The sequence below is a fragment of the Triticum urartu genome, chromosome 6A, assembly GCF_056163025.1.
Source record: "Triticum urartu cultivar PI428250 chromosome 6A, HENAU_Tu73, whole genome shotgun sequence".
NCBI lineage: Eukaryota > Viridiplantae > Streptophyta > Magnoliopsida > Poales > Poaceae > Triticum > Triticum urartu.
The window spans coordinates 559,763,583-559,785,778 of NC_141878.1; the positions used below are offsets into that span (position 1 = coordinate 559,763,583).

At 51.3% G+C, this 22,196-nt stretch overlaps 3 protein-coding genes across 4 annotated transcripts; 1 reads left to right on the forward strand and 2 right to left on the reverse strand.

The window, feature by feature from the left end:
- The first annotated feature begins 1,011 nt into the window (after positions 1–1,011).
- LOC125515011 (diacylglycerol kinase 7) lies at positions 1,012–7,801 on the forward strand. Of its 2 annotated transcripts, XM_048680421.2 has the most exons (13): positions 1,017–1,592; positions 2,779–2,901; positions 3,131–3,268; positions 3,348–3,433; positions 3,744–3,840; positions 4,383–4,452; positions 4,910–4,992; positions 5,473–5,543; positions 5,927–6,004; positions 6,606–6,693; positions 6,956–7,072; positions 7,186–7,368; positions 7,462–7,801. In XM_048680421.2, exons 1-12 carry the CDS (start codon positions 1,188–1,190, stop codon positions 7,345–7,347), a joined length of 1,518 nt encoding a protein of 505 aa, XP_048536378.2. In that variant the 5' UTR covers positions 1,017–1,187; the 3' UTR covers positions 7,348–7,368; positions 7,462–7,801. The 2 variants fall into 2 exon arrangements, with proteins under 2 accessions (XP_048536379.2, XP_048536378.2); XM_048680422.2 differs by lacking the exons at positions 7,186–7,368; positions 7,462–7,801 and having other exon boundaries at positions 1,012–1,592; positions 6,800–7,073.
- Positions 7,802–8,130: 329 nt separating this feature from the next.
- Positions 8,131–17,960, reverse strand: LOC125515010 (glutamate receptor 2.8). The gene is made up of 3 exons (XM_087528807.1): positions 17,483–17,960; positions 9,387–11,027; positions 8,131–9,292 (listed from the first exon to the last, which is right to left on the reverse strand). The coding sequence occupies exons 1-3, from the start codon at positions 17,793–17,795 to the stop codon at positions 8,220–8,222; spliced, it is 3,027 nt and encodes a 1,008-aa protein (XP_087384933.1). The 5' UTR covers positions 17,796–17,960; the 3' UTR covers positions 8,131–8,219.
- On the reverse strand, positions 14,077–17,476 carry LOC147966320 (uncharacterized). The gene has a single exon (XM_087527676.1). It carries the CDS (start codon positions 15,469–15,471, stop codon positions 14,077–14,079), a length of 1,395 nt encoding a protein of 464 aa, XP_087383802.1. The 5' UTR covers positions 15,472–17,476.
- Positions 17,961–22,196: the final 4,236 nt, after the last annotated feature.

Below are 22,196 nucleotides of genomic sequence, written 5' to 3' on the forward strand. Positions count from 1 at the left end.
CCGCTCACATTCGTCCGGACCACGGAAGCCATCCAGTCCGGGCTCGTTCCCCCCTTACTTTGCATCCGCACCCTTCACCTTTGCCGCCGCCGCTGTACGCAACATGAGGTCGTTGTCGTATCGCTGGCACGCTATTCAGATCAGCGTCACCAAGTTTTGCGACGTGGTTCGTCAGCTCGAGGCAAGGTGGCCATTGCACGCGGCAGAGGACGAGATCGCAAGTTTTTCTTCCTCTTGCTCAGCTTATCGATTGATTCATTCACTCAATGACTCAATGTTGGTCTACACATTATATGTAGCCTGCATGCGCTGCCGTGGTGTACCATATAGGGACAACCATCACGTGCACACACTGCTGGATGAAACTGAAAGGAGAGTATGTGTGGGACGACATGATCCTTTCATGCAAAACTTGTTGGACATCCAGGATCTAGTTGAATTTGAGACTGTTGTTGTACTAGGCCTAACTTGCATGCTATGTATGGATGGATGATTTGTGCTATTTTCTATCCGGACTTTGATGAATATCAGTCGGTTTGCATAATTTCGTTCGGTTAGTTAAAATGCAGATTGAAATGTATGTGGCTAGAGTTGAATGGCGTCCTCCCATATCCGTGTCCGTGGACGGATGCGGAAGAAAATCTGCGGGTTGCGGTTGGAGATTGTCCGATGTCACATATTTCCAACATTAGTACTTAGGTCAAATATACGAAATAAACATCAAAGCCCTCTAGAAAGAGTTTTGACTTCAGATCCATCTGTGGAGCACTACTATCTACTACTCCTACTCCGTATACGTTGTAGGAAAATTCAACGAAAACGCCAGCCATGCCATGCGCGTCCCTTTCACCGCGTCAAGAAAAGTAAATTCCCTCACTGTAACGAAAAGACGTAAATGCTCTCCCGTCCGAAGACGCGCTCCGCACAGCGCGAGAGAGCGAGCACCAGTCGTCCCAGTCCACCTAATCAGCCTGCCCCCGCATTAACCAAAACTTTATTCCCTGCCTGCATATATGCAGCACCCGTCAGCAACCAATAATAAAGTCGGCGCTGGGCTCAGCGCTCCTCCTCTCTTCTTTCTTTCCCCAATTCATCCAGCTCCTCCACCGGTGCCAATTCGGCAGCTGCCTAGCTGTGATACATACTCCTACCGTTGCCTTTTCCTTTCCTCGGCGGGCGGCGCGGCGATGGAGCGGGCGGAGGCGGAGGTGGGGATGGCCGGCAACGGCGACGCCGCCGTCCACACGCCCCACTCCGCGCCGCCGACGGCGCCGTCGGCGCGCGTGTCGATCTGGGAGTCGGTGCGCGCGTGCGGGGTGTGGGGCCGGGACGTCGACAAGGCCGAGCTGCGGCGCCGCGTCGTCATGCCGCTCTACGCGCGGAGGGCCGTGGCCGCCGCCGTCGCCGAGAAGGACGAGGCCGCCGGCGTGGCGGCCGCCGCGGCGGCGAGGGACGAGGCGGTGGGCGGCGGGGAGGGGGAGGACGGGCTGGAGGTGGTGGCGCCGATGGTCGTGTTCGTCAACTCCAAGAGCGGCGGGCGCCACGGGCCCGAGCTCAAGGTGCGGCTCCACGAGCTCATCAGCAAGGAGCAGGTGGGTGATGACCTCGCGATTCACGTGCTCCCTCCCAATTCCGGCGTTTTTTCCCCCTCGCCTTGCTTTCGTGGCGGCCGTTGCTGTGCTACTACTTGTTACTCCGCGGCAGATTTTTCTTCTCCGTTCGTGTGGAATCCGGCAGGGAATTGGTTTAGAGATACCATTACTAGTACTATGATTTAGTGCGAGGTAATACACCCCATTTCGGCCGGGATTAAAATGGATTCTGCTCCGGTGGTACTTTCATGGTACAATGGTACTACCGTGAAACCAAGGACGAGAGGGGCTCCGCGTCTTGTGATCCGAGGAGGAGGATGGTGTGACGCGGCCAGAATCTCTAGTTGCCTAGTATGTGTTGAGAGGATCGTCATGCTCCATATGAGGCATTGTACTAACCTTTTTGTTCCCCTTATTTCCGAGTTCTGCCTGATACTGCCAAGGTCGAATCATCTAGATAGCCATGCACTTAATTGGTACCACGAGGGGTTGGGGGAGTAGGGATGAAGACGGATATCTGACCATTATGGTTGGATGATAAATGCATAATAAACGTATGCTGCTGTGAGGGCTCCATCAGACCGTGTCTCACTTCCACATGTGGTTCTAGAAGAGGCGATGAGGTGAAGGAAAAGAACTAGGACGGTAGGTGTTAGGTGGGGAAGGAGGGAGGATGCCTGTGCAGGTGACAGTAGTGAGAGTAATGTAATGAGACTGTCTATAATTTGTAGCTCGACATTTTCTTGTAACAGAAGACAGGTGCAGAGCCACTTGGTGATAGTCACCTATATTGTTTCATCAACATGGAAGTACTGGCTTCTACCCGAGTTAGTTGTGGATCAACATGTGAAACTGGAGGTTGGCTTGTGAGGACTGGGCACTGATATCATTATGTGGTGTAAAAGGGTCAGAACTGATAGAAGATAGGGCCGTAAAGAACTATGGATATGGCGCAGTTCTGTGGAATTTGATGGTCTTTAAGGGCTTGGAAAACTCACACAACATGTTATTGTGGTTGTCAAGACAGGCTAACTGTTTAGGACTCGTTTGTAACGCCGATTCTGGATTATTTTGTGCACTCAGAAGCCACAGCATGTCTTTTGGAAATTCTAGTTTCTTATTCTTTTGCTTGTTCTGGAAAACCCTGGACTGTATAGTACTTGCTGATGGAACCATTTTTGTTCAGGTCTTCGATCTTTCTACTGTGAAGCCTTCTGATTTTGTTCGTTATGGTTTGGGCTGTTTGGAGAGGTTGGCTGATCAAGGTGATAACTGTGCAAAGGACATCCGTGCAAATTTGAGGATTATGGTACGTGCTTGATGGGCTTCAGTAAGGATATTGTATCTGTCAGAAGCTTTTAAGGGTTCGCTGCATGTTAGCTTTGTTATTTACTGTTAGAAACTATTCGATAAGTGAGCTTATATCTTAGCTCATGAGAGGTTTCTCCTGCACCATTTAGGTGTCCATATGCTTTCCTTGTATGTCGCAGTTTTCCAACTACTTTGCATAACATCCTTGCACTAGTTCTTTCTGACAGGTTGCTGGAGGTGATGGCACTGTTGGTTGGGTACTTGGATGTCTCCAAGAACTTAATAAGTCGAAAAGGGAACCAGTTCCTCCCACAGGAATCATTCCACTCGGGACAGGAAATGACCTTGCTAGATCATTTGGATGGGTAAGGGCCGATATGCGATGACACCGTTCTGTTTAAGTTCTTTGTTTTTAATTGAAAATGCTAATCAACTCAAGCACAGGGTGGCTCTTTTCCCTTTGGTTGGCGTTCAGCTGTAAAGCGATATCTCAACAAGGCAGTGTCTGCTTCGGTCGTCCATCTTGACAGGTGAGAATGTGAAATCATTGCTCGAGAGTTATTTCTCTCTTTATTCACCTATATGCGTATTAAGCTCTATTTGAGGAACACATTTTGCACTGCTGAGTAAAACTTATCATATACCTATCTGGAATAATTTCCTGATGGTGGAAAGAAAATCGTCAATTTACATAAGCTCAGCATCTATCTGCCATATTTATTATCTCCAAATGTAATGTGTACATCGTGAAGAGGCTCAACTCTAGATGTTTCTTTTAATAATTGTACATACACTCTTCATCTGTTTTTGCTCTGAAAATCGCTACCAATATTTTTGCAGTTGGCAGGCTGTGATTAGGATGCCAGAGGGAGAAATAACAGAGTTGCCACATGCACTTAAGAAAGCGGAACCTGCCGATCAGCTGGAGTTCAGCAAGGTCTTGACTATGAATTTACCTGGAAATTACAGCCTGAAATAGAAAACAGATTTTAGCTCAAATCTATACACTCGGTAGCATGCTCTTCTTCCATCGTTAGATCTCTTCTCCACTTAAGAACATTGTTTTAGACATTTTTAAAGATTGCATGATAACATAAAAAGTAGAAAAAACTATTGTTGAGGTAGTTCTTTTTCGAAAGCGAGTCTTGAGATGAATTCAATTCTGAAAATCCAAGTTGCATACAGGATTCCCTTGCTTACCTAGAAAAAGAATTTTAGTTACTGCTAAGTTTTGCATAGTAACTTTGAATGCTTGCCACTCTTTGACTCTGCATGGTTGCCTGTCATACTTGCTATTTCAAATGCTTGTTACAATTTGTTTCTCTTGAATAGTTTGATGGATTGTTCCGGCATCTTATTTTCTTCTGTCGATTGTCAACTCTGCTTCAAAATTATTGCAATCCCTCCTATATTTTGTCTTTCTCAGTGAGTGTGCAAGTACTTATGTATTTGCTAAAGACCTTGTGTAATTTGGTGCAGGCGAGTGGCAGTGAGTTAACCGAAAAAGCTTCATGCTATAAAGGAGTATTCTACAACTACCTTAGCATTGGTATTACTTTGTTACCTCATATACTTTCTTTCCTTAAGCTAATTCGGTTAATTCTCGTGAACTTTACATGGTGATCTACATCTACTTGAGAGGTTTTATATTCAGACTAACTGGATAATATATGTAATATCTATTTTCTCTCCAGTTCCTAGGTGTTTAGCGTTGCCTAAGATTTTTTTGTGCGCTAAACCTTAATTTGAAATTTTGAATGGCTGTATATTCTTCAGTATCTGAAAGTTTGATGTGAAATATATAATCTAAAACTACACACACTGTCTGATAATATAAAGTTTTTTTTTGCGGGTTTATGATAATGTAAAGTTGTAAGACTACAATTGAAACCACAAGATATGAATGTACCAGATCAATGATTTTTTGCTAAATTATATGGTTTATTCTTTATTACAGTTTGTTAGAGCCCTGATTCATTGTTAAGTGTGCCATTTATTTTGAATAGGGATGGATGCCCAAGTTGCATATGGCTTCCACCATCTACGAGATGAAAAGCCATATCTTGCTCAAGGACCAGTTGCAAATAAGGTGCGGAAAGAACTTCTTTAATGGTGTAATATGTGGTGGCTTAAAGTTTTCATGTATGTCATTGTGAAGTGTGATCTTTTTCGAAGCCCACAGTAATTTACTGAATTCTTTTGGTGAGGAGCTTAGCATTCAGAATGTGCTGGTTAGCAACATCTTCATTAGTTAGTTGTCTTCTATCAGTAGGATGTTTTAAGTATGGCAGTCTGATAGATCACGTGATGTTGCACACATACAAAAGAACTCGTGCACCCAAGTTCTCCCATATTATTATCATGTGGATCCAGCTGTATACTTGATAGATAAGCTGGATGTGATTCTGCTAGTTCTTCTAGAATATGTAACTTCTGAATAAAGAAAGAAACTGGCTTCAAAGGTTCCTTTTCATTTTCTGTAGCATAGTTATCTGGTACCTCAGAATTCTATGTTATGCTGTTATGCGATCTATAGGTGACTGTTTTAGTAATACTTGGTTATATGCAGTTGATTTATGCTGGATATAGCTGCACACAGGGATGGTTCTGTACTCCTTGTACAGCAAGTCCTCAGCTAAGGTAATGACCTGCCTTTCCATGTACTTTGAAATTGAGCTGGACTTTTAAAGTATCAAATAGTTCGTTTGTTTTGATCCATCCTCGAGACACAATCATGGTTTGAGGTTAATCATGAGATTCAACCCACAGAACTTCTAAAAAATAGCAGTTGTTCTAGACTATAGTACTTTCTTGGTTAACACATGAGGATTCGGATTCAAGTTCCACTATGCTCAGTACTATGCAATGCCAATGACCCACTGTTTTTATGCTTTATCTTCATATTTTTAGTGTTCATAAATAAACTGCAAACCTGCAATAGTGCTAAGATATTCTTCTTCCTTTGTTTGTGACATTTGTCTCAATCATCTATCCAAGGCTGACAGAATGCTTTGTTGATGCAGGGGACTTCGGAACATTTTGCGGCTTTACATTAAAAGGGCAAATTGTTCTGAATGGGAGCAAATTCAAATGCCTTCAAGGCAAGTCATAGATTCTGTTACATTCAAAAAAGATATTTAGATATCAATGATCCTTAGGATATCAGAAAATCGAGTAGCTGACTTTATTTATACGAACCCAGTGACCATTGCTATTAGTTTGGGGATTAGTGTTAAAAAATCAACACTGGGCAATGTATGGCCTATGCAGATAACATGAAATGCTGACATGTGATGTCTGGTAGACCGTTTACAATGATTCATCTGAAAATATTTAAATTGGCACAAAAACTACATATGTGGGTTCGTAATTATCTAGATTTCCTATCTTTCTCAATGATGAAATGGATTTTTTTCAGCAGATAATAATTAATAACCCATATTTTGCATAATAATAATATATTTGGTTGCCTTAGCAGCAGCTTGCCCTTTTCCTGGGCCTTACCTTCAACCGTAGAAAAATATATGATATTGCCAATGTCAGGCCTGTCCAAAGTACGTAAGAAGTAAATAAATATTTGAAATATTGTGTGATGCTTAGCTTGTACTCTTGATGATTGTCCTTCAAATTTGCTGTACCAAGACTTATATTGTACATCACCGAAATTGAGCTCACATTTATTATCATCTGTTAATATTGCAGTGTTAGATCCATAGTGGTCTTAAATCTGGACAACTACGCCAGTGGAAAGCATCCATGGGGTGATCTTAAACCGGATTATCTTGAAAAGGTTGGTAGCTGAGCTTGCTGATGCGCATTGCATGTATCATCAGTTCTTGTTTTCTAGTCCAGGATATGGGGTTTATAGCTAACGTCGAAGTTGCCAAATGGGACAGATAGACAGCAAGTGAGCATTACATGTTCTATCATCGCTGACATATGCTTTTAGAACAAGTGGTAGCTACTAGCTAGAGTTCAGCATTGGGTGGGGTTACACAAATGGGCTCTGTTTGTTCTATGCAAATGATGTGTCTCTTCCCCCCTCGTTCCAGAAAGGTTTTGTTGAAGCTCATTCAGACGACGGTTTGATTGAAATATTTGGTCTGAAAGAAGGTTGGCATGCTTCATTCGTTATGGCTGAGCTTATCAAAGCAAAGCACATTGCTCAGGTACCCGCCCTGATTTTGCATTGATTTACCTGTCAAAGGATTGATCTATTTGGGTATCATTTCTTCAGTAACTTATCATGAACTTCTGTCCAAAAATATTGCATTTCTCTTAGGCTGCAGCTATCAAGTTTGAAATGAGGGGAGGCGAGTGGGATCGAGCATATGTTCAAATGGACGGCGAGCCATGGAAACAACCACTCATCCAGGACCAGTCGACAATTGTGGAAATAAACAAGGTTCCGTATCACTCCCGGATGATAAACGGGGATTCATGAGAATTCCCCTATGTCAATCAGGTATTGATTCCGGAAAGTCCATTTTCTGGTTGTCCGCCAACATCAGTTGCATCCTTATAGCTCCCTAACCATCCAATTACCATGCCATCTCAGGGCTACACTCTAGATCGGTAGGCTATGTACAGTTTAGGAGCAGCTGGAGCTAGAATCCATAGAGATGGCTCAGTTGCAGCAAAGATGATGCAATGTTTATTGGCCTTCACCATGCCATGGTCGAGTCATGGCAGGAGCACAATGCGCCACCATGTACTGTTGTATCATATATATATATATAAATTATGTTGTATCCTAGTTCCTTTTTTTTGCGGGGGAAAACAATTTGAACTTGATTTGTATTATTTCTTGTCTCTGGTATACAACCAGATGAAAACCACCATGTAAGATCAAGTTATTATGCTTTGTGTTCAATCCAACAATTATTTTCCCTCCGAAACGTTCCTTTGTCTGATGTCAAATACTCCCCTCGTCCTAAAGTTCTTGTCTTAGTGTTGTCTAGATGCAGATATATCTGGTCATGTTCTTAGAGTTGTCTAGGTATAGATGTATCTAGTCATGTTTTAGTGTTACTAGACAAATTTAAGAAGTCATGTTTTAGTGTTATGTATCTAGATAAATTTAAGACAAGAATTTTAGGACGGAGGTAATACAAACTTTTTGCTTTTAGCTATGTGTACAACCAAATTTGTGTTCTTTTTTACTATGTACAATTATAACATCAGAGAACTTCTTTCCTTTGAATTCCCTAATGTTCACTAGAAGAAGAATACAAAACGATTTTCTGGCCAAAGTGCAATTAGTGCCACAAGACTAGAACTCCTATATTGGCATTCCTCATGGATATGCTTCTACTCTTACTGCAGCCGAGAGGCGTTTGACCTTGCCATTTCCACTGAGGCTGCTGCCCCCTCTATCCTCTGCTCGAATGACTCACTGATCTCCGACGCCGGCGTCCCCTCCGGCGAAGAGCCGGCATTCATCTCGGAGCTGATGTCCACGCTCAGCGGGCTCGCCCCTCCCATGGCGTGTTCCTCCGCACCGGCCCTCGGCGTCAGGCCCGCGTCGCCGCCGCTCCATCTCGGTGTCCTGCCGGCGTAGTCGCTGCCGTTCCTGACGGAGTCGTCGTTCCACGTCCTGAAGGTGGGGGACTTGAGGTCCCTCTTGTCGTAGTGCTGCAGCAACACGCGCAGCCTCCGCACGGGCACGCTCCCGGAGCCGTCCTCGGCCTTCGCCTCCCGCTCCGCCTCCCGGAGCTCGTCGCGCTCGCGGTACATGAAGATGGCGAAATAGAGCAGCAGCATGAGGCTGGACACGACGCCGGTGATGAGGAACAGCCCGCCGAAGCTCCGGAAGCTGAGGTTCGACGAGCCGCCGCCGGCGCCGATGCCGCCCAGCGCGTCCCGGCACGTGCCGGGCTCGCCGAACCACGCCTTCTCGATGCGCGCCATCTGGTCGCCCTCCGCCAGCCGCAGGATCTCCCGCGACACGTCCCCCACCATGGGCGACCCCCTCGGGAACACGAACCCGAAGCCGTCCGTCTTGTACACGGGCCCCACCTGCATGTACCCGTCGCAGTGCTGCGACAGGAACAGCTTCAGGTACGGGATCTCGTCGAACACCGCGTCCACGCCGCCGTCCGCCGAGCCCTTCGACAGCGCCTCGGCGTACTGCTCCAGCGTGCTGTACTTCTTCATCTTCCTCTCGTCGAAGCCCATCTTTGTGAGCAAGGGCTTGATGAAGCTCCCCTCCTGGTACCCGATGTGTTGGCCGCGCCTCTGCAGCTCCTTCACGTCGGTCACGGTTGGCCGGAGCTGCTGGACCGTCAGCATCGACGTCAGGCTCGCCGTGTAGCTCGACGTCAGGATCAGCACCACGAACACCCATATGATCACCACCAGCCTCGACAGGTTGCTCTCCAGCTTCTCCTCTGAAAATTAAAACGTCAAGATTGATTAGGTGCCATTGATATCCTTCATGAAACTGCATAGTTGAAATGATGAGATGGTTAGTAAGTGGCTTACTGTGTGCGAAGACGAGCGTTGAGAAGGAGAAGTAGAAGATGAGGCCGAACTGCTGCGACGGCGTGCCCCGGAACTCCGGGTTGACGCGGTGCTCGATGACCCACACCACGAAGCCGGTGAAGCAGAAGAAGCCGAGGCTCGTGAGCCAGAGGCTGGTGGTGAGCGGCTGCAGGAAGATCCACATGCTGGCGCTCGTGTCCGGCCGCGTCGCCACCACCATCGCCCACCCGGACTCCGTGAACGGCATGGAGAAGTCCGCCTCGTGCATCCTGCTCGCCGTGATCGTCACGTCCCCCACCGCAATGTCCGCCTCCCCGCCGCTCACCTGGTCCACCAGCTTCTCGTACGAATCGGGGCTTCGGGGGAACGGCACGTACTGGTACTTCACCGGGTAGGGCAGGTTCTTCATCACCGCTTCGAACACGTCGATGCAGTACCCGGTGACCTTCGGCGCCGTCGAGTTCTTCTCCCCGACAACATCCACGAACTGCTTGAACCCGTTCTTCATCGGCACGGCGACCTTGAGCACACGTCCGTTCGGCGATTCCGTCCAGCCTCTTGGCTGGGACAGCGCCTCGCCCGGCCAGAGAATGGGTTTCAGCTTTCGCTCAACCTTGGCGCCGCCGACGTTCAGGTCCTGCGAAATGCCGGACTCCGGCGTCCAAAACCCCACCGTCCTGGCACCGTTCCCGATGATGTTGACGACCTCGTATGCCGCCACCTGCAGCTGCCCGTTCACAAGCTTGAACCTGCCGGCCATCCCGTCGAACGTGGTGTTACGCACCGCTCTGAGAAGCGCTGCTCCGGTGGCCGACACACCGAGCCGGTCCAGGTCTGTGAGTGCCCTGCTACGCTGCGGTGTCTGAAATGCCGGGCCGGGGACACTGGCGGCCGCCTCGGCTGCCGCGGCGATCGCCCACGCCGTGTCGTACGACCAGAGCCTCGTCACGGTCGGATCATTGATCATGTCATCGTCGGAGGCCGGGTTGTCCCGCCGGAACCTCGCCCTGAACCGCGCCGAGAAGTTCTTGACCTGGCTCGTGAGCTCAACGTGGGGCCGGAGGCTGACGACGCCCTGCATGGCGTCGACGTCCTCGGGGCTGAGCCTGTCCACCAAGCTTCCGACGCCATCTGTGACGACCCAGGCGTAGCCATCGGACATCATCCCGGCCTCCCCCGCTCGCCGGAAGAGCCGCGTCGCCAGGCGGAAATTGGCGTGCACGACGAACACGCGCGTCGGCATCGCATTGAGGCGGTAGAGCAGCGCGTCGAGGGCGTCGTCGTGCGCGCGGCTCGGCACGGGCACGCGTTCCACGATGGCCGCGCTGTCGACGCTCTGGAGCGCGTCGGCGAGCGCCGGGAGGATGCCGGTGCCGTAGGGCGAGTCCTCGTGCAGGACGACGGCCGCGCGCCACCCGAAGTGTGCTAGGACAGCGGCGACGGGGGTGGCCTGCAAGGAGTCTTTGGCGGCGGTGCGCACGAAGTAGGGCGTCTGCGCCGGCGAGAGGGACGGGGAGGTGGCGGAGTAGGAGAGCACGGGGACGTGGGCGCGGCTGCCGAGTTGGGCGACGAACTCCGCCTCCGCTGATGTCTTGGGCCCGATGATGGCCTGCACCTGCGCGTTCTTGATCAGGTCCAACGCTGCAACAACAAACAACACCAACGAAAAGGAGATTTAGGCCCACGTACTCTTTCGACCCATTAAAATCTGAAGCATTAGAAACTTTTAAGGAGCCCAAACTAGGAGAGAAAAATGATACTGAAGGCAATTATAATTGTTGCGCCTGGATTGATTTGATCCCGTGATGGGATTATATAGTACAAGGAGGCTACAATATTTGGAAATAAACGAAACAGACTAAGATACGAATCCTCCTTGATTCGGCCGGCTGGACGTGTCCTGCACGTACACGTCTAACACCCCCCCGCAGTCGGAGCGGGAGCTGGGCGGATGTTCAGGCTGTAGCGGAACTCGTTGAACACAGTCGACGGTAACCCTTTGGTGAAGATGTCAGCACACTGAGAAGACGTCGGCACATGGAGAACACGGACATCTCCAAAAGCAACCCGCTCACGGACAAAATGAAGATCAATTTCCACATGCTTGGTGCGTTGATGTTGAACCGGGTTTGTCGAGAGGTAGACGGCGGAGATGTTGTCACAGTAGACCACAGTAGCTCGCTGAAGAGGACGGTGGAGCTCGGACAAAAGCTGGCGTAACCAACATGCCTCGGCGACGGCGTTGGCGACACCGCGGTATTCAGCCTCTATGCTTGACCGGGAAACAGTTTGTTGTCGTTTGGAGGACCAAGAGACCAAATTGTCACCAAGGAAGACGCCGTAGCCGGAGGTGGACTTGCGTGTGTCAGGGCAGCCAGCCCAGTCGGCATCAGTGTAGGCAGTGAGCGATGCTGGCGACGAGCGATATATCTGAAGTCCATGATTGATGGTGCCGGAAGATACCGAAGAATCCTTTTGACAGCATTAAGGTGTGGCTCCCGTGGGTCGTGCATGTACAAGCATACCTGTTGCACAGCATAGGCGACATCTGGTCTGGTGAATGACAGGTATTGGAGAGCACCCACGAGACTTCGATAGGAGGATGGATCATCGACAACAGCGCCAGTAGCACCAAGCTTTGACTGTGTGTCAACAGGAGTGGAACATGTGTTGCACTCGCTCATGCCCACACGCTCGAGGATGTCAATGATGTACTGTCGCTGGGAGAGGAACATGCCATCGGAGGACCGAGTGACGGCGATACCGAGAAAGTAGTGCAGGGCTCCAAGGTCTTTGAGAGAGAACTCCCGCTCTAGAGCCATAATGGTTTGCTGAAGAAGTCGCTCAGATGAAGCTGTCAGGACTATATCATCAACGTATAGCAGGAGGTAGACAATCTCACTATTGCGGCTGTAAATGAAGAGCGAGGGGTCCGCACGGGAACTGACGAAACCGAGGCGAAGAAGATGGTCGGTGAAACGGCTGTACCATGCTCGCGGCGCCTGTTTAAGCCCATAGAGAGACTTATTGAGGCGGCACACATGGTCCGGTTTGGCGACATCGACGAATCCCGACGGCTGCACACAGTAGACTGTCTCATTGAGTGTACCATGTAGGAAAGCATTGTTGATGTCGAGCTGGTGTACCGGCCAGTCTTGTGCAACAGCAAGAGAGAGGACGGTTCGAACTGTTGCTGGCTTGACAACGGGGCTAAAAGTCTCGCCGTAATCGACGCCGGCACGCTGGGTGAAGCCGCGGAGGACCCAACGTGCTTTGTAGCGATCCAGGGACCCATCTTGCTTAAGCTTGTGCCGAAATATCCATTTACCAGAAATGACATTGGCACCGGGAGGACGGGGAACAAGATCCCAAGTTTGATTGTTTTGAAGGGCACTAAATTCGTCCACCATAGCAGAGTGCCAGTGAGTATCTTTAAGAGCACTTCGGTAGCTCTTAGGTAGAGGACTAGGGACATCAACAAGAAGATTAAGACGATCAACAGGCAAAGATAGGCCACGCTTTCCACGGGTAAACATCGAGTGAGAATTGTCGGCAAGGGGAGGTCCAACAGGAGCCAAAACTACAGGTAGAGTTGGAGGTGTAACTGGAGGAGTGGGAGGGGTGGGCGGCTCAGGTGTAGGAGGCATGGGTGGCTCAGGTGGATGTGGTGTGGCCAGCATCGGTGCTGGAGGTTGGTTGATTTGTGAGGGAAGAATGATAGGATGATCATCTAAAAAGGACAGATCAATGGCAGTAGGGGGTGGTGTGCATTGTTTAGCGAAAGGGAAGGTGTTCTCATCGAAGACAACATGTCTAGAGATGATGATTTATGTGTAGTGAGGTCAAGAAAGCGATATCCGCGATGGTTAGAGGGGTACCCTAGGAAAACGCATGCGGTCGTGCGTGGAGCTAGTTTGTGTGGTGCTATAGCGGATAGGTTAGGATAGCACAGACAACCGAAAATACGCAAGTGCTCTAGGGGGAGAGGTAGGCCGCGAAGAGCCTCATAAGGTGTACGCTGTTGCAATGTTTTGGTTGGGTGTAGGTTGAAGAGGAAAGTGGCAGTGTGAAGAGCTTCAACCCAATAGGCCGGTGGTAAGCTGGCTTGGAAAAGAAGGGAACGCACCATGTTATTAGTGGAGCGGATGACACGTTCAGCTTTGCCGTTCTGTGGAGAGGTGTATGGACAAGACATGCGAAGGGTGGCACCAAGGGATAGGAGAAACTTGTGAGCACTGGTATTGTCGAATTCGCGTCCATTGTCACACTGTACAGATTGGATGGTTGCTTTAAACTGAGTGGAGACATAGGCAAAAAAGTGTTTGAGTGTAGAGAAAGTCTCATATTTTAATCGCAAAGGAAAAGTCCAAAGGTAATGGGTGAAATCATCTAACACAACTAGGTAGTATTTGTAGCCAGACACACTAGGAAGAGGCGAAGTCCACAAATCACAATGGATGAGTTGAAACGGACAAGTAGTCTGAGTAGTAGATGTATCAAAAGGTAGGCGAACATGTTTTCCTAATTGATAAGTATGACATAAATGGTCATCGTTATTGTTTTTGTTATAAGGAAAAGAAAAAGCACGTGCTAGGTGTGACAAAGCTTGACTACTGAGATGGCCTAGGCGACGATGCCACAATGTTGAGGATGACGTGGTGGCGGAGAGAGCTTGCGGAGTGGAAGACGGTCACCAGAAAGGGTAGAGTTCGCCGGAACTATTGCACCTGACGATCTCGTTCTTCGTGCGGAAGTCCTTCACAGAGAGACCAAAAGGATCAAACTCAACAGAAACAAGATTATCAATGGTGAGCTTATGTACAGAAATAAGATTTTTGATAATGTCGGGTGTAACTAGAACATTGTTAAGAGAGAATGAATGATTAGGAGTAGAGAGGGTGGTGTGACCGGTGCACGTGATGGGAAGGGCTTGACCATTGCCAACGATGACATGAGGGTAAGAGGAGTTAGAAGGGAGGAGGTGTGAAAGGTTACCCTGATTGCCGGTCATGTGAGCGGAAACGCCTGAGTCCATGTACCATTCGTTTGAAGATGGTGGTGTCAAGGACATTGTGTTGAAAGCCTGCATGAGTGATCCTTGGTCGAAGGACGGATGCAGATTAGCATATGTCGGTCCAGATGATGGAGCGGGTGGCGGCGCTCCGGTCGGCCAAGATATGGGTGGCGTCGGCGTTCCTGCTGACCAGGGCATTGGCGAGGCGGCACCATAGGGCCAGGGAGGCGGGTGGGTTATCATGGCATGATGTGCCTGTGCCGGACCAAGAAGGGACGGTCGCTGAGGCTGACCTGCCCACATCTGGATGGACCCTGCCCAAGGGTTTTGCATGGATGGCCATGGTGCCAGCGAGCCCTTCGCCGGTGGGTTTGTGTTGCCGCCTTGCTGTTGGGAAGGTCCGGAGTGGAGATAGCGGCATTGCGCGCCAAATCGGCAACTCCCACGTTGGAAGTTACGGCATGTGTCGGGGCGACGCGGAGGCGGCATGGTAGCTGCAGGTCCGCGCGATGGGGGAGGCGCAGAGACGCCTCGGGCGACGAAGGCGGTCGGAGTCGAGGAGGAGGAAACTGACTGCTGCAGCGTGAGCTCCTCGAGCAGAAGGGACGAGCGCACATCCAGAAAGGACGGGAGTGGGCGCTGCTTGAGGGTCAACGTGCGCATGTAGGCAAGCCGTGATCCGAGGCCGCGGAGCGTGTTCTGAACGAGACGCTTGTCGGTGATGGTCGTGCCCAGCGCGTTGAGCTCGTCAGAGAGGACCTTCTGCTTGCGACAATAGTCAGCCACGGTCATGGTGCCTTGCTGGAGACCATGGAACTCTTGCTCGAGGTAGGAGGAGCGAGTCTCGGAGTTGTCGTGGTAGATGTTGGAGAGCCGCGTCCACAACGAGTGGGCAGGGAGTGGCGTGGTGGTGTCAACGATCATGGCGAGAAGTTCAGGCGCGACGGCGCTGTTGATCCATGAACGGACGATGGCGTCGTTTCGACCCCACTGCGGCGTCGGATGGGTGGGGTATTCTGCCTCGAGTAGATGGTCCTCCAAGGCGTACTTCTGGACAGCGTCGGAGAACATGCCGCGCCATTGGAGATAGTTGGAGGTGGAGAGCTCGAGGGTGACCGGAACGACGGCGCGGATGCTTGGAAGTGCGGCTGCGAGGGCCCAGAGAGCAGCCCTGGCGTTAGCCTCAGCAAGGGCGGCGGCGGCGGCGGCGGCCTCCTCCTGGGCCGCGATCTCTTAGGGTGTCGGCGCCATGCGTACAGGTTACGTGCGTGAGACGAGAGGAGAGAGAGGATCGAAAACTCTAATCTAATACCATGAAGGCAATTATAATTGTTGCGCTTGGATTGATTTGATCCCGTGATGGGATTATATAGTACAAGGAGGCTACAATATTTGGAAATAAACGAAACAGACTAAGATACGAATCCTCCTTGATTCGGCCGGCTGGACGTGTCCTGCACGTACACGTCTAACAGATACTACTAATAGTTTTCCAAACAAAAGGCGAGAAAAATGAAAGATCTATAGAAGCTGAGCAGTCAATATCACGACCAAATTAACAAGCCATCTACAGTAGTTGGTGTACCAAAGATGACTGCGGCTGCACCAGAAAACATGTACAGTGGTTCGTAAAGTACTAATAAACATCCGAATTTCCTGTCGTGAAAGATCTATTAGAACCTCTCGAGTCACTTTCATCGGCCAAATTAACAAGCTAGCGCCCATCTTTGTGCTCGAGACTTTGACAAGGAAGTTGAAAGCGAGTCGTCTCCCAGACCAGAGCCAGACGACACACATGCTAGCTAGCTAGCTTGGACTGCATACATGGATGACCGACAACGATGATGAATGCATGACTGGCCATGACAAGTACTATATATAGCGTAGTAAGAATTTTCAAGAGTGCTGCTAATTTTGGACTGGCCGTTCAACGTTGCTGACCCGACATGCATATGATGCACGTACGTACGTCCTCCACATGGTGCCCGTCACGCCGGTTGAAACTTGGATCCCATGCATCTAGGGGAGTGGTTGCGGTGCGTTGCAGAACGGATATAAAGATTTGAGGCATCTATCTACGTCGTTATCGTCGACTGTCGTCCCCAGCCAATCTAGCTACAACCACATGAGCCATGAAGCTTGACCGACTCGCGCGGTAGCACGTGCATGCATATATACGCGGTGAAGAAGCAGACCGCGAAGACCAGTCACGCCACGCCAGTCCAAGTGTCCAATGATCGAACCCAAGCTACCGAACATAATTAAGCCACAGGCCGACGGGCACGCACGTACAGTAGCCATTATCTACACTTGGGAGTCCACCGGTCACGGTTAAAAATGGATTAGTTGAGAGATTCCAGCGCAGTTCGATCGAGATGTGGTGGTTGTTAATTTGTCCCCGTGCGTCCTCCTCCTTTTGTTGACGACCCAGAACAGAAGCTAGCTGTCTGTCCGGACAAAATGCGACAGGGCCGGCCACGATGGATGTCCATGCAAGGCGACAATTCTAAGGCTGGCGGCCCGGTAGCCGGCCGTGAGAGGCGCCGCATCCGGCGGCACCACAGAACAGCTAGTCTGCTAGTGGCTCTCGTGTACCATAGTCGGCGGGAGCTGCACGGTCGTGCGCGCGCAGCTAGCAACCCCGGCCCAGTGGGATCGACTAGGACAAAAGATAGTGCTAATCTCGAGACGAACGTGATTTAGGAGCTTAATTACAGCTAGCAGCCATGGTGGCGTACGTGATAAGCGAGAGAGAGAGAGAGAGAGGGGTAGGTTAACTAATTACCACCGGAAGTGGCGCCGAGGACGTCGTCCCCGGCGACGTCCGGCCCTGGAATGGAGATCCACCTTGGTGGCCGAGCCCGGCGGGAGCACCGCGCAACCATAAGAGCTGCACAGTCCCATGCGCGCAGCAGCCACCGGTGATCGAGGGACTAAAACGGCCAGGCTAGAGAGCTAATGTCGAGACGGCAAGCTTGCGCTTACAAGTGTTATAGTAGACTGTAGCTGGCGTACGAGCTTGCATAGATTCATGAAGCGAAAGACCATAATTATTAGAGAAGCAACTAGGGAGCGAGCTTACCGGCGGAAGCGGCGCCGACGACGTCCCCTTTGGAGTCCCCGAAATGGAGCTCCACCCTGGTGGCCGACCCCGGGTGCGCCGCGTAGTAGTCCTCCACCGCCATCTGAATGCCGGTCCGCCGCCGCAGCGACACCGCCGACGACCCCTTGTTCGCCCAGTCCAGGATCACCCCGACGCGGACCGGCACCGGCGCCGGCACGCTCTGCGCCGTCGCCACCCGCAGCGGCCCGATGAACGCGGCCACTACGAGCAGCAGCAGAGCGTAGAAGGAGGAGGGGGCGACGGGAGAAGAAGGTGAGAGCGCGCGCACCATGATCTCGCAACTTGGGAAGAAGCTACGGGATCGATGCGTGGATGATCAGTACCCTCTAGCGGCGCCGGCCGCGGTCGCTTTATAGGCGACGTGGATGGACGGACGGACCTCGCGGTACCGGCGACGGAAGTGGAACCTCGCGCGATCGATCGATTTGGTTTTGCGGTGGCGTACGGCGACGTTGCTCTTGAAAACCACTCGACTCTTGACTTTGACTTGTATGCGGGAGGTGGGCCACGGTCGTGTACGTTCGACAGCTACGTGGCACCGCAGGAACCGGTCAAGAGAATGCAAATGGGAGGTCGGCGAGGAGTACTCCATGGTGAAAAGAGAGCGAAAAGCTCAGAGCTCTCGTCTTCTTTTAATCCCTCTCCTTGATCTAGCTAGCTAACTCTAGGGCTTAATAATTATCTGCTGGTCGATTGACTCTGCTAACTCTTACTATCGTGCACGAATTTTTTTACCAGGTTCAAAGAGGAATCATGTTCTTCGCTGTTGAAAACATGCACCACAAACATTCTTTACAGAAATGGGATGACCGCGGGGTACATTTACGTAGTGTGTACACAGGACGTGCGGCAAGCACCGACCATGCCCACGACTTTGCTGACCCGTTGAAGACGTCTGTCGAAATGCACGGGGGTCAAAATTTAAGAGCAGCTGCTATACAGAATCTTCTGGAGTACTTTACATATGGTGCGCTTTGTCAAGCCCCGGATTTGGATGGTAGCAGGTGGTTCTGTTAATTGGCCCGTCTTGTTGGACAATTAACAGTACAATATGCCTTGGAAGTACCTACCTCTAAGGCTTCATCGAGAAAAAACCTACCCTCTAGGAGACAAGATATATAGATTACCCCAAATATGAGAATTTTAGGTCAGTAGCTAGCTTGCTTCACGCCACTTGTTAAGCTGCTGTGCGCATTCTATACTCAGCTCGATCGAAGAACGACATGCGAAATTTCCCAGCGTAATCCAGCATCTACACGACTACAAACAAGAATGTCACCCGCAGAAAAAGAATATAAAACGCACACGGATGTCAAACTTCGTCCCATAATTTCCAATTTTGATCCTGACCTACTACTCGCTTATTCAGAAAGTCCACTGGTTGCATGAAAGAGATGTGCAAGGTTCAAAGTGGGCCTGCCTGAATATTATGCGTCGACCTTTTGGAGAAAAAAGTGCGGATCTTTTCCTAGCGCCCCAGCTCAAACGTCATGGACGGCGACGCTACAAGTACGTAGAAAATACACTCGACGGTGGTGCCATGTATGTATATTGATGGGTGGAGCAAAGATACATAGTTTTAAAATGCAAAGTCAACTTGGAGAAGATATGTATGGTGTATTGGTGTAGTCGATCCTATGCTGTGACATATCGCTCAATGCGCTCAAGATCATGAAATTTATTAGATGAAAGTTAGTAGATAATCTGATCGAAAACGCAACAGGTGCAGTGTACAACGCAACAGGCCAATGCCGCGAAAAATTAGTAGTGAAAACCGAGTTAGGGGAAAACGCCGCCAGCCCGGCCGTACGCGGAGCTGTGCCGATGCAGAAGCATGCAATCAAGCGACGTTGATTGCATTCCCCAACATTCTGGATTTATAATTACAAAAGAAAGACTGATTCGATGGTAGACGGCATACATGCTCCTGGCCGCAGGACTCCGTGCGGAAATTTCCGTACAATTTACTTGTGATCAGCATGCGTGCCGCCGCCAATTAACATCACGACGGAAGATCCTTGTGGAATTTTCGCAGCGCGTAAACAAATTCTCTGCCTCTGAAGTCAGAATGCAGTACGGTACTCACTGTTTGTCTGTCTGTCTGTATGTATGTATGTCTGCCCGTCTTTCCCTGCCTGACCTGAATCTGCAGCTGAGTGATGACCATGGATTAGGCTACGGATGGACGCTGAAGTTGCGTGGCAAATCCACATGCATGGATGGACGTCACGTAATCAAGCTTCAGCGGGGAGATTTGAGTTCCGGCCTTCTGGGTGACTGACGCGTGCATCGTAGACACTGTTTGAGGGGCAACAGGAAAGCTTATTTCTAATGGAGGTCTGGTTTGAACGTCGGAAAATGACTTGACTGAAGAAGATCGCGTCTCGATCCTGTGCGCATGTGCGCTGGTGACCGACTTGCCCGGGACTTGGGCGCTCCAACTCCAAGTGGGCTGGTTTTGTTGACAAAACTTGCACGCACAGTAGGAGTACGTACGTGCATCGCAGAGAGAAGAATGGAGGAACATTCCAGATTTGTCTGACCAGAGTTGCGTACAACTCTTGTCTGCAGAGTGCAGACTCTCGGCCGCCTCTGAGGCCAACTCCACCGCGCGACCATATCCTGTCCGGTCCCGTTCGTTTAGGGTAAAATGGACAAAGGAGGTGGTCTAGCGCGCGACGGTCCGGATCCATCCTGTTCGTTTTGTCTCCGGGCCGATCCATTTCGAGCGCAAACTTGCGCCGGGTTTGGGTCGCGGCGGACACCAAACGGACGCGCGCTCGTTCGCGTCGGGGCCGCGTGGCAGGCGGCCACCTACCTCCCACCCGCCCACATCAATGCGCACGAGCGGGCGGCCCCACCTGTCATCCGCATATCGAAAGGTCGCCGTCCTTCTTTAAGTGGGAAGCGTGGACCGAGTCGTCGTCCACAGTGTCCCACGCCACCCCGCGGCCTCCTCGAAACCCGACAGCGGCGACCACGTCCCAAACCCTAGCCAAGAACTCGCTGGCCGGCCGCCCGCAGCCATGGGGCTATGGAACTACGGCCGCAAAGGCAGGCACGACCGCGAGGTTGGCTCCTCGTCGGGACACCGCCGCGGCTCGGTGAAGAAGGAGGAGACGTCGTCGCCATCGCCACCACGCCGGCCCCCCGCGCCGCCCGCGTTCTCCATCGCGCCCACGTCCGCCGGCGCGCGCGACCGGCATTACGTCCGCGCGTCGGTGTGCCGCCGTTATTGGGAGACGAGGACGCCGCTCCCCTAGAGCGACGCCCATCTCCCCAATAACTGGCATCTGTCCGCCGACCGGGTCCCGATCCCGTCGGTTCCGACGAGCGGCCGTGCGCGCGAAGAGGAGATCGAGCGCCGCCTCCTCCTCCCCGACGACCTCTTCTACGACCCCAGGTACGCCCTGACTCCGCGCTGTGGGACACCTGATTTTGTGACGAGCACGACACCAGGCGCGCGTCCTTCTTCGCCGGCACCTCGATGGGGCCGCGGCGGCCACGACAGGGGCGCGCCCAGGAGCACGGCGTCACGCCCACGCCGTCGCCATCGCCGTCTCCATCGCCCCGTCCACCTCCTCGCATGTCAGCGGAGGAGGAGGCCCGTCTCCTCAAGCGTGTCATGGACGACTCCATGTACACGCACGACGAGCGGCAGTGGGACGGCCTGGAGGAGGCCATGGCCCTCTCTGCCGCCGGGGACGTCGCCTTCCCGGAACTCCAGATGGTGGCCGTGGAGGACGAGAGGAGGGAGGACCCGCCGGCCGCGTTCCAGCAGCTGCTGGGCCAGGGGTGGTGCTGGTCCTGCACTGCTCCAGAGATGTCCGCCGGCGTGGGCGTGAACTGGTGCCCCACTCCGCCGCGGTCACCGGAGCGGGAGGCCTCGCCACGGGAGGAGGTGGTGCAGGCCGTCCAGCCCGCCCCCGTCCACCACGCACCTCCGGCCCACCTGTGGACGCCGCCGAACTATGTCAACCTCGTCAGCGACGACGACGACACCGGCGGCCAGTGAAGACGGCGACGGCCACGGCACCGACGGGCGCGGCAGGAGCGCGCGGGAGGCGGAGGCATTTTTTATTTTGTTTTATATGTTAATTATGAAAACCGGGCCTTTTAAGTGGCTGTGCAAACTGGGCCGTTTAAGTGGCCGTCCCCTATATATGTTTTATGTTTTTTTAAAATGCTTTTATTTAGTTTTTTAGTTATTTCATTCTAGTTTTTATATTTGTTTTATTTACGTCCATCCTGGACACGATTTGGGTGCGGCCGCGCGTGCGCGTCTGACAAAGGCGGATACGGGCAAACCCATCGGCGCTCCAAAGGGACAAAATCCGGCTAATCCGGACGTCCGTTTAGGACCGTGCGGTGGAGTTGGCCTGAGAGGCCCTGCGCTCTTCCTGCTCTGTCGGCCAGGGCCGTCCGATCCGGGCTCCAAGAGATCTCTGGCGTCGTTCGACTTGCAAAAGAGTGCTCGAGTTGTTGAAGATGCATTTCAACCTTTCAATTTTTTTATCTCGGGAATTTTTTTATAGGAAAAAAGGGACGATCAACTGTGGTGTTCAGTGTGTACAGTGGACGTCTGCGCTCAAGACAACGGACAGGACCTGGGTTGGGTTCGTGCCCCCGAATAAGCTCCTTTGCACAAAGTCAAAAGTGCAAAGAGAAAATT